This window comes from Tursiops truncatus, chromosome 3 (assembly GCF_011762595.2).
Source record: "Tursiops truncatus isolate mTurTru1 chromosome 3, mTurTru1.mat.Y, whole genome shotgun sequence".
NCBI lineage: Eukaryota > Metazoa > Chordata > Mammalia > Artiodactyla > Delphinidae > Tursiops > Tursiops truncatus.
In genome coordinates this window covers 11640849-11664183 of record NC_047036.1, presented here as the reverse complement: position 1 = coordinate 11664183, position 23335 = coordinate 11640849, and the positions used below count along the sequence as shown (strand labels likewise).

At 40.7% G+C, this 23335-nt stretch overlaps 1 protein-coding gene across 2 annotated transcripts in view; it reads left to right on the top strand.

The window, feature by feature from the left end:
• The window catches only part of DNAH5 (dynein axonemal heavy chain 5), a 267302-nt gene that overhangs the window by 59270 nt on the left and 184697 nt on the right, over positions 1 to 23335 (top strand). The window contains exons 4-12 of one of the 2 annotated variants that reach the window (XM_033852761.2): positions 653 to 813; positions 10510 to 10731; positions 12525 to 12662; positions 13673 to 13849; positions 14798 to 14911; positions 15630 to 15737; positions 18131 to 18253; positions 18929 to 19144; positions 22011 to 22118. In XM_033852761.2, coding sequence (XP_033708652.2) covers positions 653 to 813; positions 10510 to 10731; positions 12525 to 12662; positions 13673 to 13849; positions 14798 to 14911; positions 15630 to 15737; positions 18131 to 18253; positions 18929 to 19144; positions 22011 to 22118 — 1367 coding nt within the window. Of the gene's footprint in view, positions 1 to 652; positions 814 to 10509; positions 10732 to 12524; positions 12663 to 13672; positions 13850 to 14797; positions 14912 to 15629; positions 15738 to 18130; positions 18254 to 18928; positions 19145 to 22010; positions 22119 to 23335 lie in introns of those variants that run through there. The other variant, XM_073802015.1, reaches the window with a different exon arrangement.

Here is a 23335-nt window from a genome sequence, read left to right as displayed (position 1 = left end):
GATACTGCAGGGCCAGCTGGACCAGGACAGCAGGAGGTAGACATTCTGGAGTTCTGTAGTCAGAACAGGTTTTTGATGTCGGCTCTGTTGGTGTGTGACTTGGCGCGGGTCACCGCTGCTCTCAGGGTTGTAGGGAGTTTTAATAATGTAGACACGGTGCCAAGCAGAGGGCCTCACACAGGACACACGCCAATAGATGCTGTCTCCTTCCTCACCCTTTCTCCCATGAATGGTGACTTTTGTAGCTCCAGCAAGAAGCTGCTCTGGACCAAACTGTCTTACTCCGGTTTCTCCCATTCCGGTTTTTGCCTGGGGCAACAGTTTTGAAATGAACTGTGGTCTGCAGTCGAGCAGATCCTTTTATTTACTTTTTTATTTATTTTATTGACATATAATTGACTTACAATATTAGATTAGTTTCAGGTGTACAGTGCAGGGATTCGATATTTTTGTCCATCGTAAAATGATCACCATGATAAAGAAGATCCTTTTAGGATCCCTTTAGGCCTCAGGCTCGAGGTTGTCCAAGAGGTGGAACTTCTAGGGCACGTGGCTGAGTCAACATATCAATATTTTAACAAGGAAACTTCATTCTAAGAGGCGACCACATGGAAATAGTATTCGTAAAACTAAAATTCTTTTGCATTTGTAGGGCAACTTGGCTCTCCAGGAGGAATAAATCGTATTTCTGGAAAGATTAAAAAACCTAAGGTGTTCGTGACGGAGGGAAAAGATGTTGCTCTTACGGGGGTTTGTGTGTTCTTCATCAGGACCAACCCTTCCAGACCCATCACCCCTGAGAACATTCATCAGGTAAGAGGCAACAGCAATCCTTTATCCCAAATTACCAAAAATCACATAAATTCTACCAAAATATCCCTTCCCATGGAAACAACCATCATATTAAGTATTTAAAACTACTTTCAAAGAAATATTTTAGAAGCACTAAAAGCGAGCAATTAAGAGGACAGTTCCTTAAAATCTGTTGAGTAAGAGGACTTAATATTCAATTTATTAACAAAAATTGATATAACATTGTATCTGTGAGTGTGTGTGAAACAGTGAGGTCTTTCCTTTTAAAAACAATTCCTCTACATCATTTACTTAATGGCATATTTCTTACATTTAAAATAAGATTTATTACAGCGGATACACCCTTGAACAGCACAGGTTTGAATTGTGTGGGTCCATTTATACATGGATTTTTTTCAGTAGTAAATACTACCGTACTATATGGTCCACGGCTGAATCTGAGGATGCGAAACCAGGGATAAGAAACTGCAGATATGGAGGGCTGGCTATACGTTACACCCAGATTTTCCAACTGCTTGTAGGGTGGGAGCCCGTAACCCCAGCATTACTCAAGGGTCTTCTGTATAACTTTATTTTTTTTTTGCAAAATAAAATGCATCTGTACAAGTCTCCCCTTCCTTCAATGGGTGCATTAGCTGCTTGGAGCAAATAAACTGGTAAACATCTGGTATTCTACTTATTTCTGCTTTTATTTTTATTTATTTTAAAATCTTTTTAAAAAATTATTTATTTATTTATTTATTTATTTTGGTGCGTCGGGTCTTCGTTGCTGGGCACGGGCTTTCTCCAGTTGCAGTGAGCGGGGGCTACTCTTCGTTGTGCTGCACAGGCTCTAGGCGTGTGGGCTTCAGTAGTTGTGGCTCATGGGCTCAATAGTTGTGGTGCACGGGCTTAGTTGCTCCGCGGCATGTGAGATCTTCCTGGACCAGGGATTGAACCCATGTCCCCTGCATTGGCAGGCGGATTCTTAACCACTGTGCCACCAGGGAAGTCCCTATGCTTTTTTTTTAAAAATTTATTTATTTGGCTGTGCTGGGTCTTAGTCGTGGCATGCGGGATCTTTAGTTGCAGCATGGATGTGGGATCTAATTCCCTGACCAGGGATCGAACCTAGGATCCCTGCATTGGGAGCGCAGAGTCTTAACCACTGGACCATCAGGGAAGTCACCCCATGCTTTTATTTGATGATTGAAATTTAGAAGAGTATAAAGCTTATGTCTTAACTAGGTGTCAAAATAATAATTTACTGGATCAAGAGACAATATACAAACAGACCATCTACCAAAAGACTTTGACCGACAGCCCGCAGCAATCTGCTCAGGAAATCAACCTCCCTTACCTGCAATAAACAACACAGGTAGCCAGACCGCTGTGTCAACCTGGTAGGAAGCCAGCTAGGAAATGAATTAATAACTCCTCTAACAATTGGTCGAAATGGCCAGGACTTGATTCATGACTGCCAGCCTCAATTTTTTTTTTTTTAACATCTCTATTGGGGTGTAATTGCTTTACAATGGTGTGTTAGTTTCTGCTTTATAACAAAGTGAATCAGTCATACATAAACATATGTTCCCATATGTCTTCCCTCTTGCGTCTCCCTCCCTCCCATCCTCCCTATCCCACCCCTCCAGGCTGTCACAAAGCACCGAGCCAATATCCCTGTGCCATGCGGCTGCTTCCCACTAGCTATCTACCTTACTACGTTTGTTAGTGTGTATATGCCCATGACTCTCTCTCGCCCTGTCACAGCTCACCCTTCCCCCTCCCCATAACCTCAAGTCCGTTCTCTAGGAGGTCTGCGTCTTTATTCCTGCTTTACCCCTAGGTTCTTCATGACATTTTTTTTCTTAAATTCCATATATATGTGTTAGCCTACGGTATTTGTCTTTTTCTTTCTGACTTACTTCACTCTGTCTGACAGACTCTAGGTCTATCCACCTCATTACAAATAGCTCAATTTCGTTTCTTTTTATGGCTGAGTAATATTCCATTGTATATATGTGCCACATCTTCTTTATCCATTCGTCCGATGATGGGCACTTAGGTTGTTTCCATCTCCAGGCTATTGTAAATAGAGCTGCAATGAACATTTTGGTACATGACTCTTTTTGAATTTTGGTTTTCTCAGGGTATATGCCCAGTAGTGGGATTGCTGGGTCATATGGTAGTTCTATTTGTAGTTTTTTAAGGAACCTCCATACTGTTCTCCATAGTGGCTGAACCAATTCACATTCCCACCAGCAGTGCAAGAGTGTTCCCTTTTCTCCACACCCTCTCCAGCATTTATTGTTTCTAGATTTTTTGATGATGGCCATTCTGACCGGTGTGAGATGATATCTCATTGTAGTTTTGATTTGCATTTCTCTAATGATTAATGATGTTGAGCATTCTTTCATGTGTTTGTTGGCAGTCTGTATATCTTCTTTGGAGAAATGTCTATTTAGGTCTTCTGCCCATTTTTGGATTGGGTTGTTTGTTTTCTTGTTATTGAGCTGCATGAGCTGCTTGTAAATTTTGGAGATTATTCCTTTGTCGGTTGCTTTATTTGCAAATATTTTCTCCCATTCTGAGGGTTGTCTTTTGATCTTGTTTATGGTTTCCTTTGCTGTGCAAAAGCTTTGAAGTTTCATTAGGTCCCATTTTTGTTTTTATTTCCATTACTCTAGGAGGTGGGTCAGAAAGGATCTTGCTGTGATTTATGTCATAGAGTGTTCTGCCTATGTTTTCCTCTAAGAGTTTGATAGTTTCTGGCCTTACATTTAGGTCTTTAATCCATTTTGAGCTTATTTTTGTGTATGGTGTTAGGGAGTGATCTAATCTCATACTTTTACATGTACCTGTCCAGTTTTCCCAGCACCACTTATTGAAGAGGCTGTCCTTTCTCCACTGTACATTACTGCCACCTTTATCAAAGATAAGGTGTCCATATGTGCATGGGTTTATCTCTGGGCTTTCTATCCTGTTCCATTGATCTATCTTTCTGTTTTTGTGCCAGTACCATACCGTCTTGATAACTGTAGCTTTGTAGTATAGTCTGAAGTCAGGGAGCCTGATTCCTCCAGTTCCTTCTTTCGTTCTCAAGATTGCTTTGGCTATTCGGGGTCTTTTGTGTTTCCATACAAATTGCAAAATTTTTTGTTCTAGTTTTGTGAAAAATGCCAGTGGTAGTTTGATAGGGATTGCATTGAATCTATAGATTGCTTTGGGTAGTAGAGTCATTTTCACAATGTTGATTCTTCCAATCCAAAAACATGGTATATCTCTCCATCTATTTGTATCATCTTTAATTTCTTTCATCAGTGTCTTATAATTTTCTGCATACAGGTCTTTTGTCTCCTTAGGTAGGTTTATTCCTAGATATTTTATTCTTTTTGTTGCAATGGTAAATGGGAGTGTTTTCTTGATTTCACTTTCAGATTTTTCATCATTAGTATATAGGAATGCCCGAGATTTCTGTGCATTAATTTTGTATCCTGCCACTTTACCAAATTCATTGATTAGCTCTAGTAGTCTTCTGGTAGCATCTTTAGGGTTCTCTATGTATAGGATCATGTCATCTGCAAACAGTGACAGCTTTACTTCTTCTTTTCCGATTTGGATTCCTTTTATTTCCTTTTCTTCTCTGATTGCTGTGGCTAAAACTTCCAAAACTATGTTGAATAAGAGTGGTGAGAGTGGGCAACCTTGTCTTGTTCCTGATCTTAGTGGAAATGCTTTCAGTTTTTCACCATTGAGGATGATGTTTGCTGTGGGCTTGTCATATATGGCCTTTATTATGTTGAGGAAAGTTCCCTCTATGCCTACTTTCTGCAGGGTTTTTATCATAAATGGGTGTTGAATTTTGTCAAAAGCTTTCTCTGCATCTATTGAGATGATCATATGGTTTTTCTCCTTCAATTTGTTAATATGGTTTATCACATTGATAGATTTGCGTATATTGAAGAATCCTTGCCTTCCTGGAATAAACCCCACTTGATCATGGTGTATGATCCTTTTAATGTGCTGTTGGATTCTGTTTGCTAGTATTTTGTTGAGGATTTTTGCATCTATGTTCATCAGTGATATTGGCCTGTAGTTTCCTTTCTTTGTGACATCCTTGTCTGGTTTTGGTATCAAGGTGATGGTGGCCTCGTAGAAGGAGTTTGGGAGTGTTCCTCCCTCTGCTATATTTTGGAAGAGTTTGAGAAGGATAGGTGTTAGCTCTTCTCTAAATGTTTGATAGAATTCGCCTGTGAAGCCATCTGGTCCTGGACTTTTCTTTGTTGGAAGATATTTAATCACAGTTTCAATTTCAGTGCTTGTGATTGGTCTGTTCATATTTTCTATTTCTTCCTGATTCAGTCTTGGCAGGTTGTGCATTTCTAAGAATTTGTCCATTCCTTCCAGATTGTCCATTTTATTGGCATAGAGTTGCTTGTAGTAATCTCTCATGATCTCTTTTATTTCTGCAGTGTCAGTTGTTACCTCTCCTTTTTCATTTCTAATTCTATTGATTTGAGTCTTCTCCCTTTTTTTCTTGATGAGTCTGGCTAGTGGTTTATCTATTTTGTTTATCTTCTCAAAGAACCAGCTTTTAGTTTTATTGATCTTTGCTATTGTTTCCTTCATTTCTTTTTCATTTATTTCTGATCTGATTTTTATGATTTCTTTCCTTCTGCTAGCTTTGGGGTTTTTTTGTTCTTCTTTCTCTAATTGCTTGAGGTGCAAGGTTAGGTTGTTTATTCGAGATGTTTCCTGCTTCTTAAGGTGGGCTTGTATTGCTATAAACTTCCCCCTTAGAACTGCTTTTGCTGCATCCCACAGGTTTTGGGTCGTTGTGTCTCCATTGTCATTTGTTTCTAGGTATTTTTTGATTTCCTCTTTGATTTCTTCAGTGATCACTTCGTTATTAAGTAGTGTATTGTTTAGCCTCCATATGTTTGTATTTTTTACAGACCTTTTCCTGTAATTGGTATCTAGTCTCATGGCGTTGTGGTCAGAAAAGATACTTGATACAATTTCAATTTTCTTAAATTTACCAAGGCTTGATTTGTGACCTAAGATATGATCTATCCTGGAGAATGTTCCATGAGCACTTGAGAAAAATGTGTATTCTGTTGTTTTTGGATGGAGTGTCCTATAAATATCAATTAAGTCCATCTTGTTTAATGTATCATTTAAAGCTTGTGTTTCCTTATTTATTTTCATTTTGGATGATCTGTCCATGGGTGAAAGTGGGATGTTTAAGTCCCCTACTATGAATGTGTTACTGTCGATTTCCCCTTTTATGGCTGTTAGTATTTGCCTTATGTATTGAGGTGCTCCTATGTTGGGTGCATAAATATTTACAATTGTTATATCTTCTTCTCGGATCGATCCCTTGATCATTATGTAGTGTCCTTCTTTGTCTCTTTTAATAGTCCTTATTTTAAAGTCTATTTTGTCTGATATGAGAATTGCTACTCCAGCTTTCTTTTGGTTTCCATTTGCATGGAATATCTTTTTCCATCCCCTTACTTTCAGTCTGTATGTGTCTCTAGGTCTGAAGTGGGTCTCTTGTAGACAGCATATATAAGGGTCTTGTTTTTGTATCCATTCAGCTAATCTGTATCTTTTGGTGGGAGCATTTAGTCCATTTACATTTAAGGTAATTATCGATATGTATGTTCCTATTCCCATTTTCTAAATTGTTTTGGGTTCGTTATTATAGGTCTTTTCCTTCTTTTGTGTTTCTTGCCTAGAGAAGATCCTTTAGCATTTGTTGTAAAGCTGGTTTGGTGGTGCTGAACTCTCTCAGCTTTTGCTTGTCTGTAAAGGTTTTAATTTCTCCATCAAATCTGAATGAGATCCTTGCTGGGTAGAGTAGTCTTGGCTGCAGGTTTTTCTCCTTCATCACTTTCAGTATGTCCTGCCACTCCCTTCTGGCTTGTAGGGTTTCTGCTGAGAGATCAGCTGTTAACCTTATGGGGATTCCCTTATGTGTTATTTGTTGTTTTTCCCTTGTTGCTTTTAATATGTTTTCTTTGTATTTAATTTTTGAAAGTTTGATTAATATGTGCCTTGGCGTATTTCTCCTTGTATTTATCCTGTATGGGACTCTCTGTGCTTCCTGGACTTGATTAACTATTTCCTTTCCCATATTAGGGAAGTTTTCAACTATAATCTCTTCAAATATTTTCTCAGTCCCTTTCTTTTTCTCTTCTTCTTCTGGAACCCCTATAATTCAAATGTTGGTGCGTTTAATGTTGTCCCAGAGGTCTCTGAGACTGTCCTCAGTTCTTTTCATTCTTTTTTCTTTATTCTGCTCTGCAGTAGTTATTTCCACTATTTTATCTTCCAGGTCACTTATCCATTCTTCTGCCTCAGTTATTCTGCTATTGATCCCATCTAGAGTACTTTTAATTTCATTTATTGTGTTGTTCATCGTTGCTTGTTTCATCTTTAGTTCTTCTAGGTCCTTGTTAACTGATTCTTGCATTTTGTCCAATCTATTGTCCATTCTATCTCCAAGATTTCGGATCAACCTTACTATCATTATTCTGAATTCTTTTTCAGGTAGACTGCCTATTTCCTCTTCATTTGTTAGGTCTGGTGCATTTTTATCTTGCTCCTTTATCTGCTGTGTGTTTTTCTGTCTTCTCATTTTGCTTATCTTACTGTGTTTGGGGTCTCCTTTTTGCAGGCTGCAGGTTCGTAGTTCCTCCTGTTTTTGATGTCTGTCTCCAGTGGCTAAGGTTGGTTCAGTGGGTTGTGTAGGCTTCCTGGTGGAGGGGACTAGTGCCTGTGTTGTGGTGGATGAGGCTGGATCTTGTCTCTCTAGTGGGCAGGTTCACGTCTGGTGGTGTGTTTTGGGGTGTCTGTGGCCTTATTATGATTTTAGGCAGCCTCTCTGCTAATGGGTGGGGTTGTGTTCCTGTTTTGCTAGTTGTTTGGCATAGGTTTTCCAGCACTGTGGCTTGCTGGTCGTTGAGTGAAGCTGGGTGCTGGTGTTAAGATGGAGGTCTCTGGGAGATTTTCGCCGTTTGATATTATGTGGAGCTGGGAGGTCTCTTGTTGACCAGTGTCCTGAAGTTGGCTCTCCTACCTCAGAGGCAGAGCCCTGCCTCCTGGCTGGAGCACCAAAAGCTTTTCATCCACACGGCTCAGGATAAAAGGGAGAAAAAGTAGAGGGAATTAGTAGAAGTATGAGGAAAGAAAGAAGGAAAGGAGGGTAGGAAGGAAGGAAGAAAGAAAGAAGCAAAGAAGAAAAGAAGGCAAGAAGGAAAGAAAGGAGAGAGGGAGGGGGGAGGAAGGAAGGAAGGAGGGAAAGAAGGAAAAAGGACAGAAAGAAAGAAGATACAGTAAATATAAAATAAAGTATAATAAAGTTATTGAATTAAAAAATTCTTATTTAAAAAAAAAAAGGGACGGATAGAACCTTAGGACAAATGTTGGAAGCAAAGCTATACAGACAAAATCTTACACAGAAGCATACACATACACCCTCACTAAAAGAGGTAAATGGGGAAAAATCATAAATCTTGCTGTCAGAGACCACCTCCTCAATTTGGGATGATTCGTTGTCTAAAGGAGGGAAGGAAGGAAGGAAAGAAAGAAAGAAAGAAAGAAAGAACGAAGGTAAAGTATAATAACGTTATTAAAATTAATTATTAAGAAAAAAATTTAAAAAAAAACCATGGACGGATAGAACCCTAGGACAAATGGTGGAAGCAAGACTATACAGACAAGATCTCACACAGAAGCATACACATACACACTCACAAAGAGAGGAAAAGGGAAAGAATCATAGATCTTGCTCCTAAAGTCCACTTCCTTAATTTGGGATGATTGGTTGTCTATTCAGGTATTCCACAGATGCAGGGTATATCAAGTTGATTGTGGAGCTTTAATCCGCTGCTTCTGAGGCTGCTGGGAGAGATCTCCCCTTCTCCTCCTTGCTCTCACAGCTCCCAGGGCTCAGCTTTGGATTTGGCCCTGCCACTTAGTGTAGGTCGCTGGAGGGCGTCTGTTTTTTGCTCAGACAGGATGGGGTTAAAAGAGCTGCTGATTCGGGGGCTCTGGCGCACTCAGGCCGGCGGGGAGGGAGGGGCACAGAGTGCGGGGCGGGCCTGCGGTGGCAAAGGCCGGCGTGACTTTGCACCAGCCTGAGGCGCGCTGTGCGCTCTCCCAGGGAAGTTGTCCCTGGATCCCGGGAACCTGGCAGTGGCGGGCTGCACAGGCTCCGCGGAAGAGGGGTGTGGAGAGTGACCTGTGCTCGCACACAGGCCCCTTGGAGGCGGCAGCAGCAGCCTTAACATCTCCCGCCCGCCTCTGGGGTCCGCGCTTTTAGTCGCGGCTTGCGCCCGTCTCTGGAGTTCGCGCTTTTAGCCGCGGCTCGCGCCCGTCTCTGGAGTTCCTTTAAGCAGCATTCTTAAACCCCTCTCCTCACGCCCCAGGAAACAAAGAGGGAAGAAAAAGTCTCCTGCCTCTTCGGCAGGTGCAGACTTCTCCCCGGACTCCCTCCCGGCCAGCCGTGGCGCACTAACCCCTTCAGGCTATGTTCAAGCCGCCAACCCCAGTCCTCTGCCTGCGCTCCGTCCGAAACCGAAACCCGAGCCTCAGAGCCTCAGCTCGCAGCCCCGCCCGCCCCGGCGGGGGAGCAGACAAGCCTCTCGGGCTGGTGAGTGCCGGTCAGCACCGATCCTCTGTGCGGGAATCTTCCCGCTTTGCCCTCCGCACCCGTTGCTGTGCACTCCTCCGCGGCTTCGAAGCTCCCCCCTCCGCCTCCCGCAGTCTCCGCCCGCGAAGGGCTTCCTAGTGTGTGGAAACTTTTCCTCCTTCACAGCTGCCTCCCACTGGTGCAGGTGCCGTCCCTATTCTTTTGTCTCTGTTTTTTCTTTTTTTCTTTTGCCCTACCCAGGTACGTGGGGAGTTTCTTGCCTTTTGGGAGGTCTGAGGTCTTCTGCCAGCGTTCAGTAGGTGTTCTGTAGGAGTTGTTCCACGTGTAGATGTATTTCTGGTGTATCTGTGGGGAGGAAGGTGATCTCCGCGTCTTACTCTTCCGCCATCTTCCGCCTTCCCCCTCCACTCTACTCTTGAGCAAAGTTTTTTGATTGTTGTATTTTTCAGTTCTACTATTCTCATTTGTTTTTATTCTTATAACTTATAGTTCTTTGTTTACATTTTCTATTTTTCCCATTTCTTCTCCGGAGGGATCGAATCAGCGCATGTCCCCGGCGCCGGCTGACCCGGGGCCGCAGTGACGCCGCGCCGGGTCTGTGCGTGGTCAGCTCGGCCGGCCCCCACCACACCTCCAGCCTCAATTTTTGTCTGTACTTTCAACACACTTCCTTGGGGCCAACCAGAGAAGGCCAAGTGTGCACCCTTAAGCAATCACACAGGGTGCCCTGCTTCTAGTGAGCCCACCTTCAGCTTCCCCAGGCCAACAACCTCCCCTCAGGGCCCACCTGAGCCTCCCTTTTCTCCACTAGGAAGCTTTCCCACTCCTCTGCCTGCTTTTGAGTCTCTGCTGAAATGCAAGTGATGGTGGCCGACTCCCTTGCTATTGCAAGGAATCAATTCTTGCTCTGAATAAACAGCCTTTGCTTTTCTCATTTGGTTGGTCTTCATTTATTCCCATAGGATATTTGTTTAATGAACACCATCAGAAATGACTCAGTAGCTAGGTTGCAGTTGAAGATAATTTTTACCATGAAGGTTTTCCCGATTGTTTTGCAGGAGGTGAGCTTCAACATGCTTGACACTGCAGACGGGGGTTTGCTCAACAGTGTGAGACGTCTGCTGTCGGACATCTTCATTCCTGCTCTCAGGGCCACAAGCCACGGCTGGGGTGAGCTCGAGGGCCTTCCGGAAGCCTCCAGCCTTCAGCAGGAGTTCCTGGGCTCCCTGGAAGGCTTCGTGAGTGTCCTGGTCAGTGCACAGGAGAGTTTGAAGGAGAAGGTAAGAACAAACATGTTATTCCTTCAAACATTATCTGATGGTGAACAAATCAATATGTAAGTGTGTAATACTTCTCTTAGAGGGCCTTGATTCCACTACTTGCAAATCTTGAAAATATTTTGTGGGTGTTTTTGTTGCCCCCTGAAGAGGTGGTGGTGACTAGATTTAAATTCCTATAATTTGGAGTGATGAGTGCATTAGGGGTTCCAAAGAAATGTTGGCCGCAATGGAGGATTTTACGCTGTCATGTCAGATGTTGGACTGCAAAGAGAAGAGTATGAAGTGCTTCTGGTATTGCTCTGCAGCCTAGAAGGAAAGGAATTTGGAGCCAGAGTGTGGTGTGTGGTGTGTGTGTGTGTGTGTGGGGGGGGGGGGTGGTTAGTGATAGCTGTGTGCTGGGGGAAGATGGGGGGGTGATGGTGGGTAGGGATGGGAGGAAGTCTTGAAGAGGAGGGAGAAGGAGAGACGAATTGACATATCTAGAGAGAGTGGGTTGGGTTCTGTGGTCCAGCCAGTGAGCAAAAGGGCCTTTAAGAATCAGTTTGGCATTTTCAGGATTTAGCTTCAATAAAATTTGTGCCACCTACAGTAAACCTGTGTTAGTGATTACCTGGGGTAGATGGTGGTGGATACAGAACCGTGATAGATGACAGCCCAGGGCAGGCACGTGTGGGAGATAGAGAAATGGATCCCATTAGACCAATGGCAGTGGAGCGTTCACTACTCTCCAGGGAATACTGAGAACTTTCGGGACCTATTGGGATATTGGCAGGGAGGGATGCTATAGGCCTTTTAAAGGATGTGGGATGGGGGAGTTGACTAAATGTTATCCAGACAGGGGCAGGATGATTCCAGCTAACATCTGAGCTCTATTTGCAATTAACTATGATGCAGGCCATCCTAAATGCAAGTTGAGCCAAATTAAATAGTTGTTCTACTGAAGAGAGTAGTGTTTTCATATGGTTCCACTTCATACTGCGGTAGAGGTTTTAAAAAATGTGGGATGGAACTTCACACAGGAGACAGGCAGTGCCACTTCATGAAGCCTGGAAGCCTCCCCTGTAAAACCAAGGAGAGGTCCAGGAGGTGTGGCAGACGGAGGGTGCAGTGTCTGTCAGGAGTGAGGAGTGGGGCGCTGAGACCTCAGTTGAGAGACTCACAGGGCCAGGTGCACTCTTACCAGAAGGAAAATGTCCTCATCAAATATTGAGGTGTTTTGGGGTTATGTGTGTTTAAAAATATCCTAGGTTTTTTTGTCAAGTCAAAATCCAACACACCTCTTTTCCTACCCCTCTCCACCCCTCCCTCCTGAAATGAATCTGTGTATTTGCCATTGAACTTGCTAACCATAAGGAAGTTTTTGGATAAGGACATGAACGTCTTTTCCTCTGGTTAGTTTCCAAAAAGAATATGATAGATTAGAATTACCCCTCCCCCCCAGTCAATTTTTTTGAAGGCCCCCCACTTTCTTTGGTTTCATGAGTTGACTACTTAATTTCCAAGTTCCCTATCAATTCTCAAATTCTGTGATATTATGTCTCTCTCTCTCTCTCTCTCTAGTTCACTGTTTGGTGTTTTTTTTTTTGACCCAAAATTTGACCTCAGAACCAATCACCTCTACTGGTGTGCTCAATGCAATATGTCTCACTGTGTTTTCAAGGACATTTCTCAGGAAGCAAGATAGTTTAGACTAGAGAGAATCCCCTTAAGATCCTTTTGGATCAGTCAGAAGTGTGTGTGTTTGTGTGTGTTAAAATAGCATCATCTGATTATTTAACTTTCATTTTAATTAGGTGAGCCTTCAAAAGTGTGACATATTTGAACTGAAAACCCTGAAGGAACCTGTAGACTACTTGACTCTAGCTAATAACCCTGAGACTTTGGAAAAAATAGAAGGTTGTATGAAAGTATGGATCAAACAAACAGAGCAGGTAATTTTCAGAAACGAAACATCGGAAACTAGCTATCTGAACACTGACTAGTTCAGATGCCATGTTACTGAACTAGCCAGTGGAAGAAGGTATGTCACATCCCATTCCCATTTGCCTAAGTATTTTACCACAAGTCCCTAACAAGGTGACAGGTGCAATACAATTTTAATTTATAGTCATTAGTTAAGAGATAGTAAGAATTCTAGGAGATGAAAGTAAATAACTTTATATAACTAAATGACTGTACTTGGCCAGTTTTTTTTCTGAAAGGTGTAAGTTACTTTGAAGAGAATCTCTCTGTAGAAGTACAAGAAGCTTTCTAATTCAGTGTGTCCTCCAAAACAAAGCTCAAGACTTAACCTTAAAAAAAAATATTTTCAGGGCTTCCCTGGTGGTGCAGTGGTTGAGAGTCCGCCTGCCGATGTAGGGGACACGGGTTCGTGCCCCGGTCCGGGAAGATCCCACATGCCGCGGAGTGGCTGGGCCCGTGAGCCATGGCCGCTGAGCCTGCGCGTCCGGAGCCTGTGCTCTGCAATGGGAGAGGCCGCAACAGTCAGAAGCCCGCGTACTGCAAAAAAAAAAAAAAAAAAAAAAATTAAAAATAAATAAATATTTTCAGAAAAGTCCCAAGTGAAGCTGGATGTTACATCAATAAGGAAGCATAATGGAAATTAACCAACTGAAGGCATGAGGGCTTTCCAAGGTTATTGTTCTCTGAGGTTCTAAGTGAATAGCCAAGAAACTTTCTGAGGTCACGTCCTCCGAAAGTTCATGAAAGCTCCTTTAACAAATAGTTTTCCGTTAGAATGAGTCAACTAAATTTTTGTTGAAATTTAAAAAATGGATACATGTTAAGTTAGTAAAAGGCTGTCATTTGAAGCATGCAGATGAATAAAAATATATCACGATTCAGATAGCAGAATTCACTTCTTTCCTTATGTTTTGCTTATGTATAACTTTTATATCTCCAGCCCTACTCACTGGTTCATGGGCCTTCTGTGCACTTGCAGGTCCTTGCCGGAAGCAATCAGCTACGGACGGAAGCGGATGACCTTGGGCCCCGAGCAGAGTTGGAGTACTGGAAAAGAAGACTGTCTAGATTTAACTACCTTCTGGATCAGTGGAAGAGCCCAGATGTGAAGGCTGTGTTGGCAGTGCTTGCTGCTTCCAGGTCGAAACTTCTGAAGGTTGCTTTTCGCTTTACGAAGTGGGAATGAGAATTCTGTATGCATATGTCCTGGGGGAATTAGGAACAGAAAAATGTCATTCTACCTCTATGAAAACGACTTTAAGGTTGGATTATACTGTCCTTTTATAATTTTGGATACTGTGGAAACAGCCTTTGAATGAAAGGTATTTGTTGGCTGGTGTACATGTATGTATGTGTATTATTAGAGGGCATTGCAAGTCATTAAGATGTAACATAATAACACGATTGTATGTATATTATGAATTCAGACCAACGAGGAGTAGTAATAATGAAACCTTACCTTATCTATTTTTTTTTTTTTTTTTTTAGCACTGGTGTATTTGTTTTATATCCCTGTGTAACAAATTACCCCAACACTTAGCTCCCTGAAACAACAAACATTATCTCATAGTCTGTGGGTCAGGGATTTGGGTGCAGCTTAGCTGGGAGCATCTGACTTGAGATCTAGCCTGAGGCTGCAGTCAGGGTGTTGGCTCATCTGAAGGCCTGACTGGGATTTGCTTCCAAGTTGCTTATGTGATTGTTGTGGGATTCAGTTCCTTGCCGGCTGTGGGCTGGAGGCTCCCTTCCGTTCTTTACCACAGACAATATGGGAGTGAGGTGCAAAATGGATTCAGCAGTCTGTGGAGGAGCAAGGGTGTAGGTTTAAATGGAGGTGCTGCCCTCTTGAGGCTTTGTCCTAGTTATTGAATAGATGTCCTAAGAGAAGGCCTGGAAGAGATACCTTTGAAAATGTTGTCAAAAAATTTAAATTGCTCTTCCGTGTGGCAATGCCCCCCACCCCTCTGGATTCAGTTTTATGTGAGATGCATAGGGCAGACTGCAAGTCTGACCCATGGGACTTGTGATGACTTTTAGCAGCTGTTATAGTGGAATTTCCTCTATTAATAATTGCATTAAAATTTCTTCCCTGTACTGTGCTTAGACTTGGCGGGAGATGGATATTCGAATCACTGATGCAGCTAATGAAGCAAAGGACAATGTCAAATATCTGTACACACTTGAGAAATGCTGTGACCCCTTGTACAGTAGTGACCCTGTGAGTTAGAGATTTCTACCCCCTTGGTGTACTGATGACCCTTTCGCACTAACTGAATTGAGTGTGGAGTTTTGGTTTGTGATTATTACAGTCTGTTGGAAAAGTCTTAGAAACTTCTTTTTATTCTTAAGAAAGTTATATATATATATATATATATATACTTGTCTATCTACTTCTGTGTCTCTCTCTATATATCTCTCTCTATATAATATTTATATCATATATCTGTCTGTCTAGCATCTATTTATCTATCCAGATAAGATGGACAGGACATGCGACGTTATATTTTAAAAACATTTATTGCATATTCCATTTCCTATTAAATATTGCAGTTGACATCCTGGACTATACTCAAATAACTGTGGGAAGAGTTATTGGCTCATTCTTTTTCTTCTTCTTTTTTTTAAATTTTAACTTTAGGATGTGCCTGTTTTTATTTATTACAAAATTAACTGTTAACACAACTTCCTTGTCCATAACAGAAAGTTAGTGTTTCTTGCATTGAAACAAAATTTGATTAACTGTGTGTGACTAAATAATAAAAATAAAATTACCCCTAAATATATTCTATTTATGTGGAGTGATAGATAATATTTTAAAAATTTAAATAAATATCTTTTACCTAAATTTTTTTCTAATGAAGTAGGAAGGATTAGCCTATTGGAATTTTGCTGAGTTTGATATCTGTTTCCCTGAAAACTTTTGTGATGTTTTCCAGATGTCCATGATTGATGCTATTCCTGCACTTATAAATGCAATTAAAATGATCTATAGTATCTCTCATTACTATAACACCTCTGAGAAGATCACGTCTCTGTTTGTAAAGGTAAGTGCATAGCATAGAGTCCATGGTCACTTAGATTTCTTTGCCAATGGTTAATTTTTTTTTTTTTATAATTAGAAATGACCATGGGACTTCCCTGGTGGTCCAGTGGTTAAGAATCCGCCTTCCAATACAGGGGACGCAGGTTTGATCCCTGGTCAGGGAACTAAGATCCCACATGCTATGGAGCAGCTAAGCCTGCACGCTCTAGCCCGCAGGCCACAACTAGAGAGCCCATGTGCCACAACTACCGAGCCTGCATGCCACAACTAGAGAGCAGCCTGCACGCCACAACTAAGACCCAACACAGCCAAAAATAAATAAATAAATATTTTAAAAAAACTCATAAATCTTTTTTTTTAAAAAAGAAATTACCACATTGGTGCAATCCAATGTCTATGTACCCTACAATTAAAAAAAAAAGCTTAATCTCTGAATAGAGAGAGGAGGCTGATTCTAGCAAATCATAAGGCATTATTTCCCAAAGTAATTAATATAATAAATATTGTATTATTTATATATATGTATATAAATATATATTTACATTTTTTATATATAATAAAAATGAAAGAAAGATTCTTTTTAGAATTTCTTTCCTTATTTTATTTAGCACATGATTTCTATCTATTGGGTAAATTTTAATTAAGAAAAACTATATTTAACTGGCTATCTTCAGTTTCGTATTTTATGTGCCACTGCTCCAAATTTATTTGATGCCACAGTTGTTTACTTGGTGTTATTAGAACAGTAATCATGGTAATAAGAGCCACTTGCAACGTTCCAGTAATCCATAAAGCAATTATAATGATTCTGCCCAAAACCATAACGATGTTTAAACCTTATGTCCTAACTCATAAGTGTTTATGGTGAGCATTGTTGCTTTTTCCCATTTTTGAACAGTCTCTAAGAAGTAAATGACTTTTTCATTACCAAGGCGAAAGCTTTAAATGTTGTATTAAAATAGAGGCATTTTTGACTCATCAGGACTGTGTTGTGAATACTAATGCAGTAAGAGGCATGATTCTTCCCAGGAATAGGGACATCCAGCCTTGAGAGCTTGATGGGAAACTTCCTTCTGCTCTCGTACTCAGGAAGAAAGGAGGGGAATCCACAAGACCCTCTTCCAACTTCTTCACACATTAATGTTATGTTGGGGTCAGGAGGGGTATTCCCTGAGTAGACTCAAAAGTCAATTTGTGTTATTACTCCAAGTTTCATGCATTTGCAAGGCTTATTTTGGAACATAGTTGTGAAACCACCATTTCTCTCATTTTCAAAAACCTTTCATTATGAAAAATTTGTAGCAGGTACAAAAGGAAAGAGAATTGTATGTATATGTACGTGTCACCCAATCATCAACTATCAACACATGGCCGATTTTGTTGCACCTAACCTTTGCACTGCAAATCCCAGACATCATGTCATTCCATACCTACAGTATAGACCTCTAGTTTTCCTTTTAATTTATTAAAAAATCACCAAAAGAATTCTGAAGTCTTTTTTTTTTTTTAAGTTTGGAGGGATAAATAAAATGTTGGCAGTTACACACATTATCTTTCCTCTTTCCTCTGTTGCCTTCTGCTTTTGACATTTCTGCTACAGATCATGGTGGCATGAAATGATCAGGGTGGACAATTCGTCTCATGGCACTGGGAAACCGTGAGTTAGATTTTAGAGCAGGCTGCCGAAGAAGGAGACGGGGTGGGGGAAGCTCTTGACAGCTTTTAGGTAGGGAAGTGAATCCCTTCTTGGTTGGTTAAGATGTTCATCCTGCATTCACACAGGGGTCTGAATCGGCAATTTTCTGTAGTGCTTCCAGCTCTGTGATTTTACAAATGACTTTGATAATAGATGTGTAGAACTTAAAAAGTTGAACAGATAGAAGCAGAGAGTAAAATGGTGGTTGCCAGGGTCTGGGGGAGTGTGGGACATGGGGAGATGTGGGTTAAAGGCTACAGACTTTGAGTTATAAGGTGACTGAGTTCTGGGACCTAATGTACAGCATGGTGACTATGGCTGATATTGTATTGTACGCTTGAAAATTGCTAAGAGAGCAGATCTTAAGTTTTCTCAACACACACACACAATGGTAATTATCTGAAGTGTTGGATGTGTTAATACTCGATTTTGCTAATCATTTCATTATGCATATGTGTATCAGGCCTCACATTGCACACCTTAAATATATACAATTTTTGTTCATCAATTATACTTCAGTAAAGCTGGGAAGAAAGAGGGTTAGTGCTTGATCATAGTTGTGATGGAAAAACAATACATCCAAAGATTTATTTACAGATTTTATACTCTGAGAGGTAGGAGAGCTAGGGACCCTTTAGCCCAATTTATGTTTGATGACTGCTTAATGTCCTTGGCATCATTGTATTGGAAAATTCCAGGTGACCAATCAGATGATATCTGCATGTAAAGCCTATATTACCAACAATGGAACTGCTTCGATCTGGAGCCAACCACAGGATGTTGCTGTGGAAAAAATATTATCTGCAATTAAACTGAAGCAGGTAACGGTCAACTTGATAATATATTTAGATTTTTTATTATTTTTACATTGTTTTTTGCCAATGCACCTTAAATCATTTAGCAGTTATCATATTAGTGGTTGCTAAAAGGAATGGTAATCTTTTACTGTTAAGAAAACTTGAATGTTAATAAATCAGTCCCCCACATGTGTTCACTTACTTTACCCTTTTTGAGGGCCTGCTATGTGCCAACACCACACTAAGTACTAGAGATACAAAAATGAAGTAGTTTTCCTTAAGCTTCTTGTAGACGAATGGGGAGATACACAAAGAGTTAAGCTTCTACTAACACAGTGGGACCCAGGGGGAAAGGCTGCATCTTTGAGTCACCTTATGAATAATTAGGAGTTTGAACTTCCCTGGTGGTCCAGTGGTTAGGACTCCACGTTTCCAACGCAGGGTGCATGGGTTTGATCCCTGGTCAGGGAAGTTCCGTATGCCATGTGGCCAAAAAGAAAAAAAAAAAAAAAATTAAGAGTTTGCTAGGTTGGGGGATGGGAAAAGATGACATCCCAGGCTGATGAAGGAGTAGCTACAGAGGCATGAAACTGAAAGGTTTTGTAATTCCACCCTAAATTTGCTGTCGCTTTCACTTAAGAGAATAAGGTTGATATCTTTGTTGTGTTCCCTTTCTTGTATTTTGGTTTTTACTTTAAGGAATACCAGCACTGCTTTCACAAGACCAAACAAAAACTTAAACAAGATCCAAATGAAAAACAATTTGAATTCAGTGAGATGTATATTTTTGGAAAATTTGAAACTTTCCACAGACGTCTTGCCAAGATAATGGACATCTTTACTACCTTCAAGACATATTCAGTCCTAGAAGATTCTAAGATTGAAGGACTGGAAAACATGGTCACTAAATACCAGGTACTGTTTTCAAAACTAAATTTGCTACCCTTATCCATAATAAAACGTTAATGTGTTATGCAAATGACTGTATTCAGAAAGCTTTAAATAATCAGTCTCTAATGTAAAAGATAAGCTCATGGCCCTTAAACAATAAAGAAGTTAAATCTATTTGAGAATTGTGTAATGGTGCTAATATATTCTTTTCAGCTATGTGATTATGAGAATGACTTCCCTGTAGCCTAAAATTAATCATCATTAGCAAAAGCGTTTTCATTAGTAGCACAAGAAAAATGTTTAAATATAACTTATTATTTCATTTATTCATGCAAGAAATATTTCATCAAGCATATACTGCGTGTCAGTCTCTCGTTGACCCTGAGTTCTGAGTGGTTGGTATCTGATTATATCTGCAGTTAAGCATTTATATGGACTCATGTTAAAAAAGTAATAGGGATTGGATTTTATTTTAGCTCTACTATTTTTTTTTTTTGCGGTACGTGGGCCTCTCACTGTTATGGCCTCTCCCCTTGTGGAGCACGGGCTCCGGACGCGCAGGCCCAGCGGCCATGGCTCACGGGCCCAGCCGCTCCACGGCATGTGGGATCTTCCCGGACCCAGGCACGAACCTATGTCCCCTGCATCAGCAGGCGGACTCTCAACCACTGCACCCCCAGGGAAGCCCTAGCTCTACTATTCTTAATCATTTCGACTTTTGACAGCTTTATGTTGTAAGGATATATGTGTAACTAATCTTAGTTTTTAAAGTGGGCACAGGGATCTAATGTTTCGAAGATTTTTAAAAAACAATTTGCAAACACGATGTGCTTTGCATTTTTAATGTGGATATAGTCAGTTTTTTCTTGTTTGGGGACAGTGCCACTAAACCTTAATTTTTTTTTGTACTTGAATTTGAAAAGGATCATATAATTTACTGTCACTCATTGATTTTTCTACTCTAAAAGTTTAGGTCTATATAAGAAATCTTTTCATTTCCTGAGTATATCAGATTTGGGGAGAGAAAAAGAAAAAACCTTTCCTATATATATATATAGAAAGTTCTGCCTCTGAATCATCACATGGTTATTTTCTCCTTGGCCTCTAGATCTTGATTTAAATGACCCTCTCAATTAAGTTTTCCTTGAGCTCTGTTTCACCTCAGTCACTCTATGTTACTTATTTTTTCACTGTCTGCAATTATCCTGTTCATTTATTTGTGACTTATATAGATTCCCACCCTCTCTCCCCGACCGAGGATGTAAATTCTCGAGGGCAGGGATGTTTCTTTGTTCTGTTCATTTCTGTATCTTCCAAGTTTGCTGGCATATAATAGGTGTGCAATAAATATCTGTCAAGTAAATGATTTAGTAGATTGAGTTTGATTAGTTGGTTTAAAGGTCATGATTAATCAGCTTATTTACTTAATACTCTTAAGTGACCATTAAATCCAATCACAAAGCAGAATTTTCTAAGGGCCGCAAATCTTTTAAAATATAACTTTAAAATGTAGGAATGTAGCTTTTCCATACTTCTTTTACACATTTCCTGTAACATGATGGGTAGCATTATAACATTATATATACACAGTTTCTGAATAGACCTAATTTTGTAGTTATACGGCATGAAAGAGTAGGTTGTTTTAACTTGTAAACTTGATTCAAGAAGTTATGCAGCTTATACACTCTTGTCTATTGAGACACTTGAGGTGATGTTTAAATGGAAATATCTTTGAAGAAGCGTTTGTGGAAGCTGGCCCAACATTCTTCATAAAGATTATAGGCCTGTGTCAACAGTGCGGGCACCGAGTTTGAGAACGGCTTAGTACCTGGTTAAGAATGATCACAGAGCATTAGAGCTCATTATTCAGAGCAAACAGAACTTTGGATAATAGTATTTTCAAGAAGATGAGTTTCCTAATTTGCACTGTTATAGTCACAGACTGCAGCTTTGGAGGAAGCAATTAATTCTAGAGATTCTTTAAATAGTAGATTATGGTTTGATATTTTATTTAGGACATTTGAGGCTTGGAGGATAGTTTTTCATCTGCAGATGTTATAACTGTGTTCTTCCTAAGTTGTTTGTATTCTGTTAAAGTCTTATTTATTTTCTGAGAAGACAAACTTTTCAATGAAAAATATTTTAGTAAATTCTACTTTGGGCTTGCTTGCTTCCTTCCTTCCTCCCTCCCTCCCTCCCTCCCTCCCTTCCTTTCTTTCGGCTGCGTCAGGTCTTAGTTGCAGCACGTGGGATCTTCGTTGAGGCATGCGGGATCTTCCCTTGCTCTTCCCTTGAGGTTCACGGGCTTCTCTCTAGTTGTTGTGTGCGGGTTTTCTCTTTCTCTAGTTGTGGCGTGCAGGCTCCAGGGTGCATGGGCTCTGTAGTTTCGGCATGCAAGGTCTCTAGCTAGGGCACGTGAGCTCAGTAGTTGTGGCATGAGGGCTTAGTTGCGTCGCGGCCTGTGGGATCTTGGCTCCCCACCAGGGATTGAACGTGCGTCCCCTGCATTGCAAGGTGGATTCTTTACCACTGGGCCACTAGGGAAGTTCCTTGGGCTTCTTTTTCTTTTTCATTACTTCCGATGTAGTTTGTAAGAAATTTTTAGACAGAACATCTTTCCTACTTTTCAGGTGAGGTTTTTATTTGATATTTTTCTTCAGAAATACATAAAGTCTCATGAAAATGCTTTCAAAATTATATATTTGAATGCATTCGGCAATATTATACTACCTGTAATATACATGAAGCAGTGAGAATAATTAAAGAAATAAGGCTCCTCTTAAGTTGAGTTTTGGGGAATGATTGCACAGGTTCTATATTTAAAGGTCATATTTACCTAAGTAATGCAAGAATATTGAAATATTGTCTTATTTCTTTCATAACATTTCAGGGTATTGTTGCCACCATAAAGGGAAAGGAATATAATTTCTTAGACCAGCGGAAAATGGATTTTGAGCAGGATTATGAAGAGTTTTGCAAGCAGACTAATGACCTTCACGTAGGTTGGATAATGAAACTCCTGTTGACAGTCTGGTGTTTATTTTTTCCGTTCTGTGTAATGCTGGTTATCATTACCCATTCAGAAGGGAGAGGCATCTTCATCATGGAGGTGACCGATAGCAAGCTTGGCCTGCATTTTGTGATTTCAGATTAATGACTGAAGGCTTTTTTTCATGGATTAAAGGGTCATAAGTATAGCTTTGGGTAATGATCTGTGATCACAGACTTCTGCATGTGTTCCGTCTTAGATCTTAGAAAATTAACTTTTATCTTCTGTTGAAACAGCATTATTAGAATATAGAAATTTGTTTCCATTTGTTTGTTACTTTAGCAATGATTGTGACCAGAGGTAGCTTGAGCAAATAAATGATCAGCAGTGCCTGGCAGATCTCAAAGGCAGGGTTACAGCTGGCCTTGAAACAGTGGTACCAGGACCGGCTCAGCACCTGGACCCCTCTTGGTCTCGAAGCCCCATTCTCTCTTCCTTCTCTTGTCCCTCCTCCCACCCCCGGACCAGCCCACAGGAGCAGCGTATGGCCGTCAGCGGCTTCTGAGAACATATCATGGAACCAGCCTCATCTCCAAGTTCCTAAGGAAAAGGTTGGGTTAGCCAATTCTAATGTGGTGCCTTGTCCTGGACCTGTTAACTGAGGGGTCATATGGTAAAAGCAGAGGGGATGAGATCCACTTGCGTGGTTGGGAGCGTTTATTATCAGCTGAGGAGAACCAGGGAGGGTAAGATTGGGAGACAACCTAACAGGTGTCCACTATAATCAACATGCAGACTTCTTTCCATCCCAGTGAGATCTAAAGTGTACACCTTTCTGATTATTAAAGGAAAAGGATCATTCTGTTTCTTCTTTTCCAGAATTTTCAGTTTGAAATAAATTTATACACTTCAAGGGAAAAAGAGCTCCAAAGCATTTCTGGAGGGATGAGTTCAGTGTAGGACTCATAATAAAACTAGCTAATTCTATGTGTCAGGTCTGTTCTCAGCACTTTATAGATGTTAATTCATTTAATACTCACAATAATCTGATAAAGTGGGTGCTCTTATTACCCTCTTTTTGGAGAGGAGGAGACCGATTCACAATGAGGTTAAGTGATTTGCCCAAGGTCACAGAGATGACAAGTGGCAGGCTGTCTGGCTCTAGGATTCAAGTTTTAAACCATTATGCTGTAAGACACGTTTCAGGTGATGGGAAGATAGAGTGC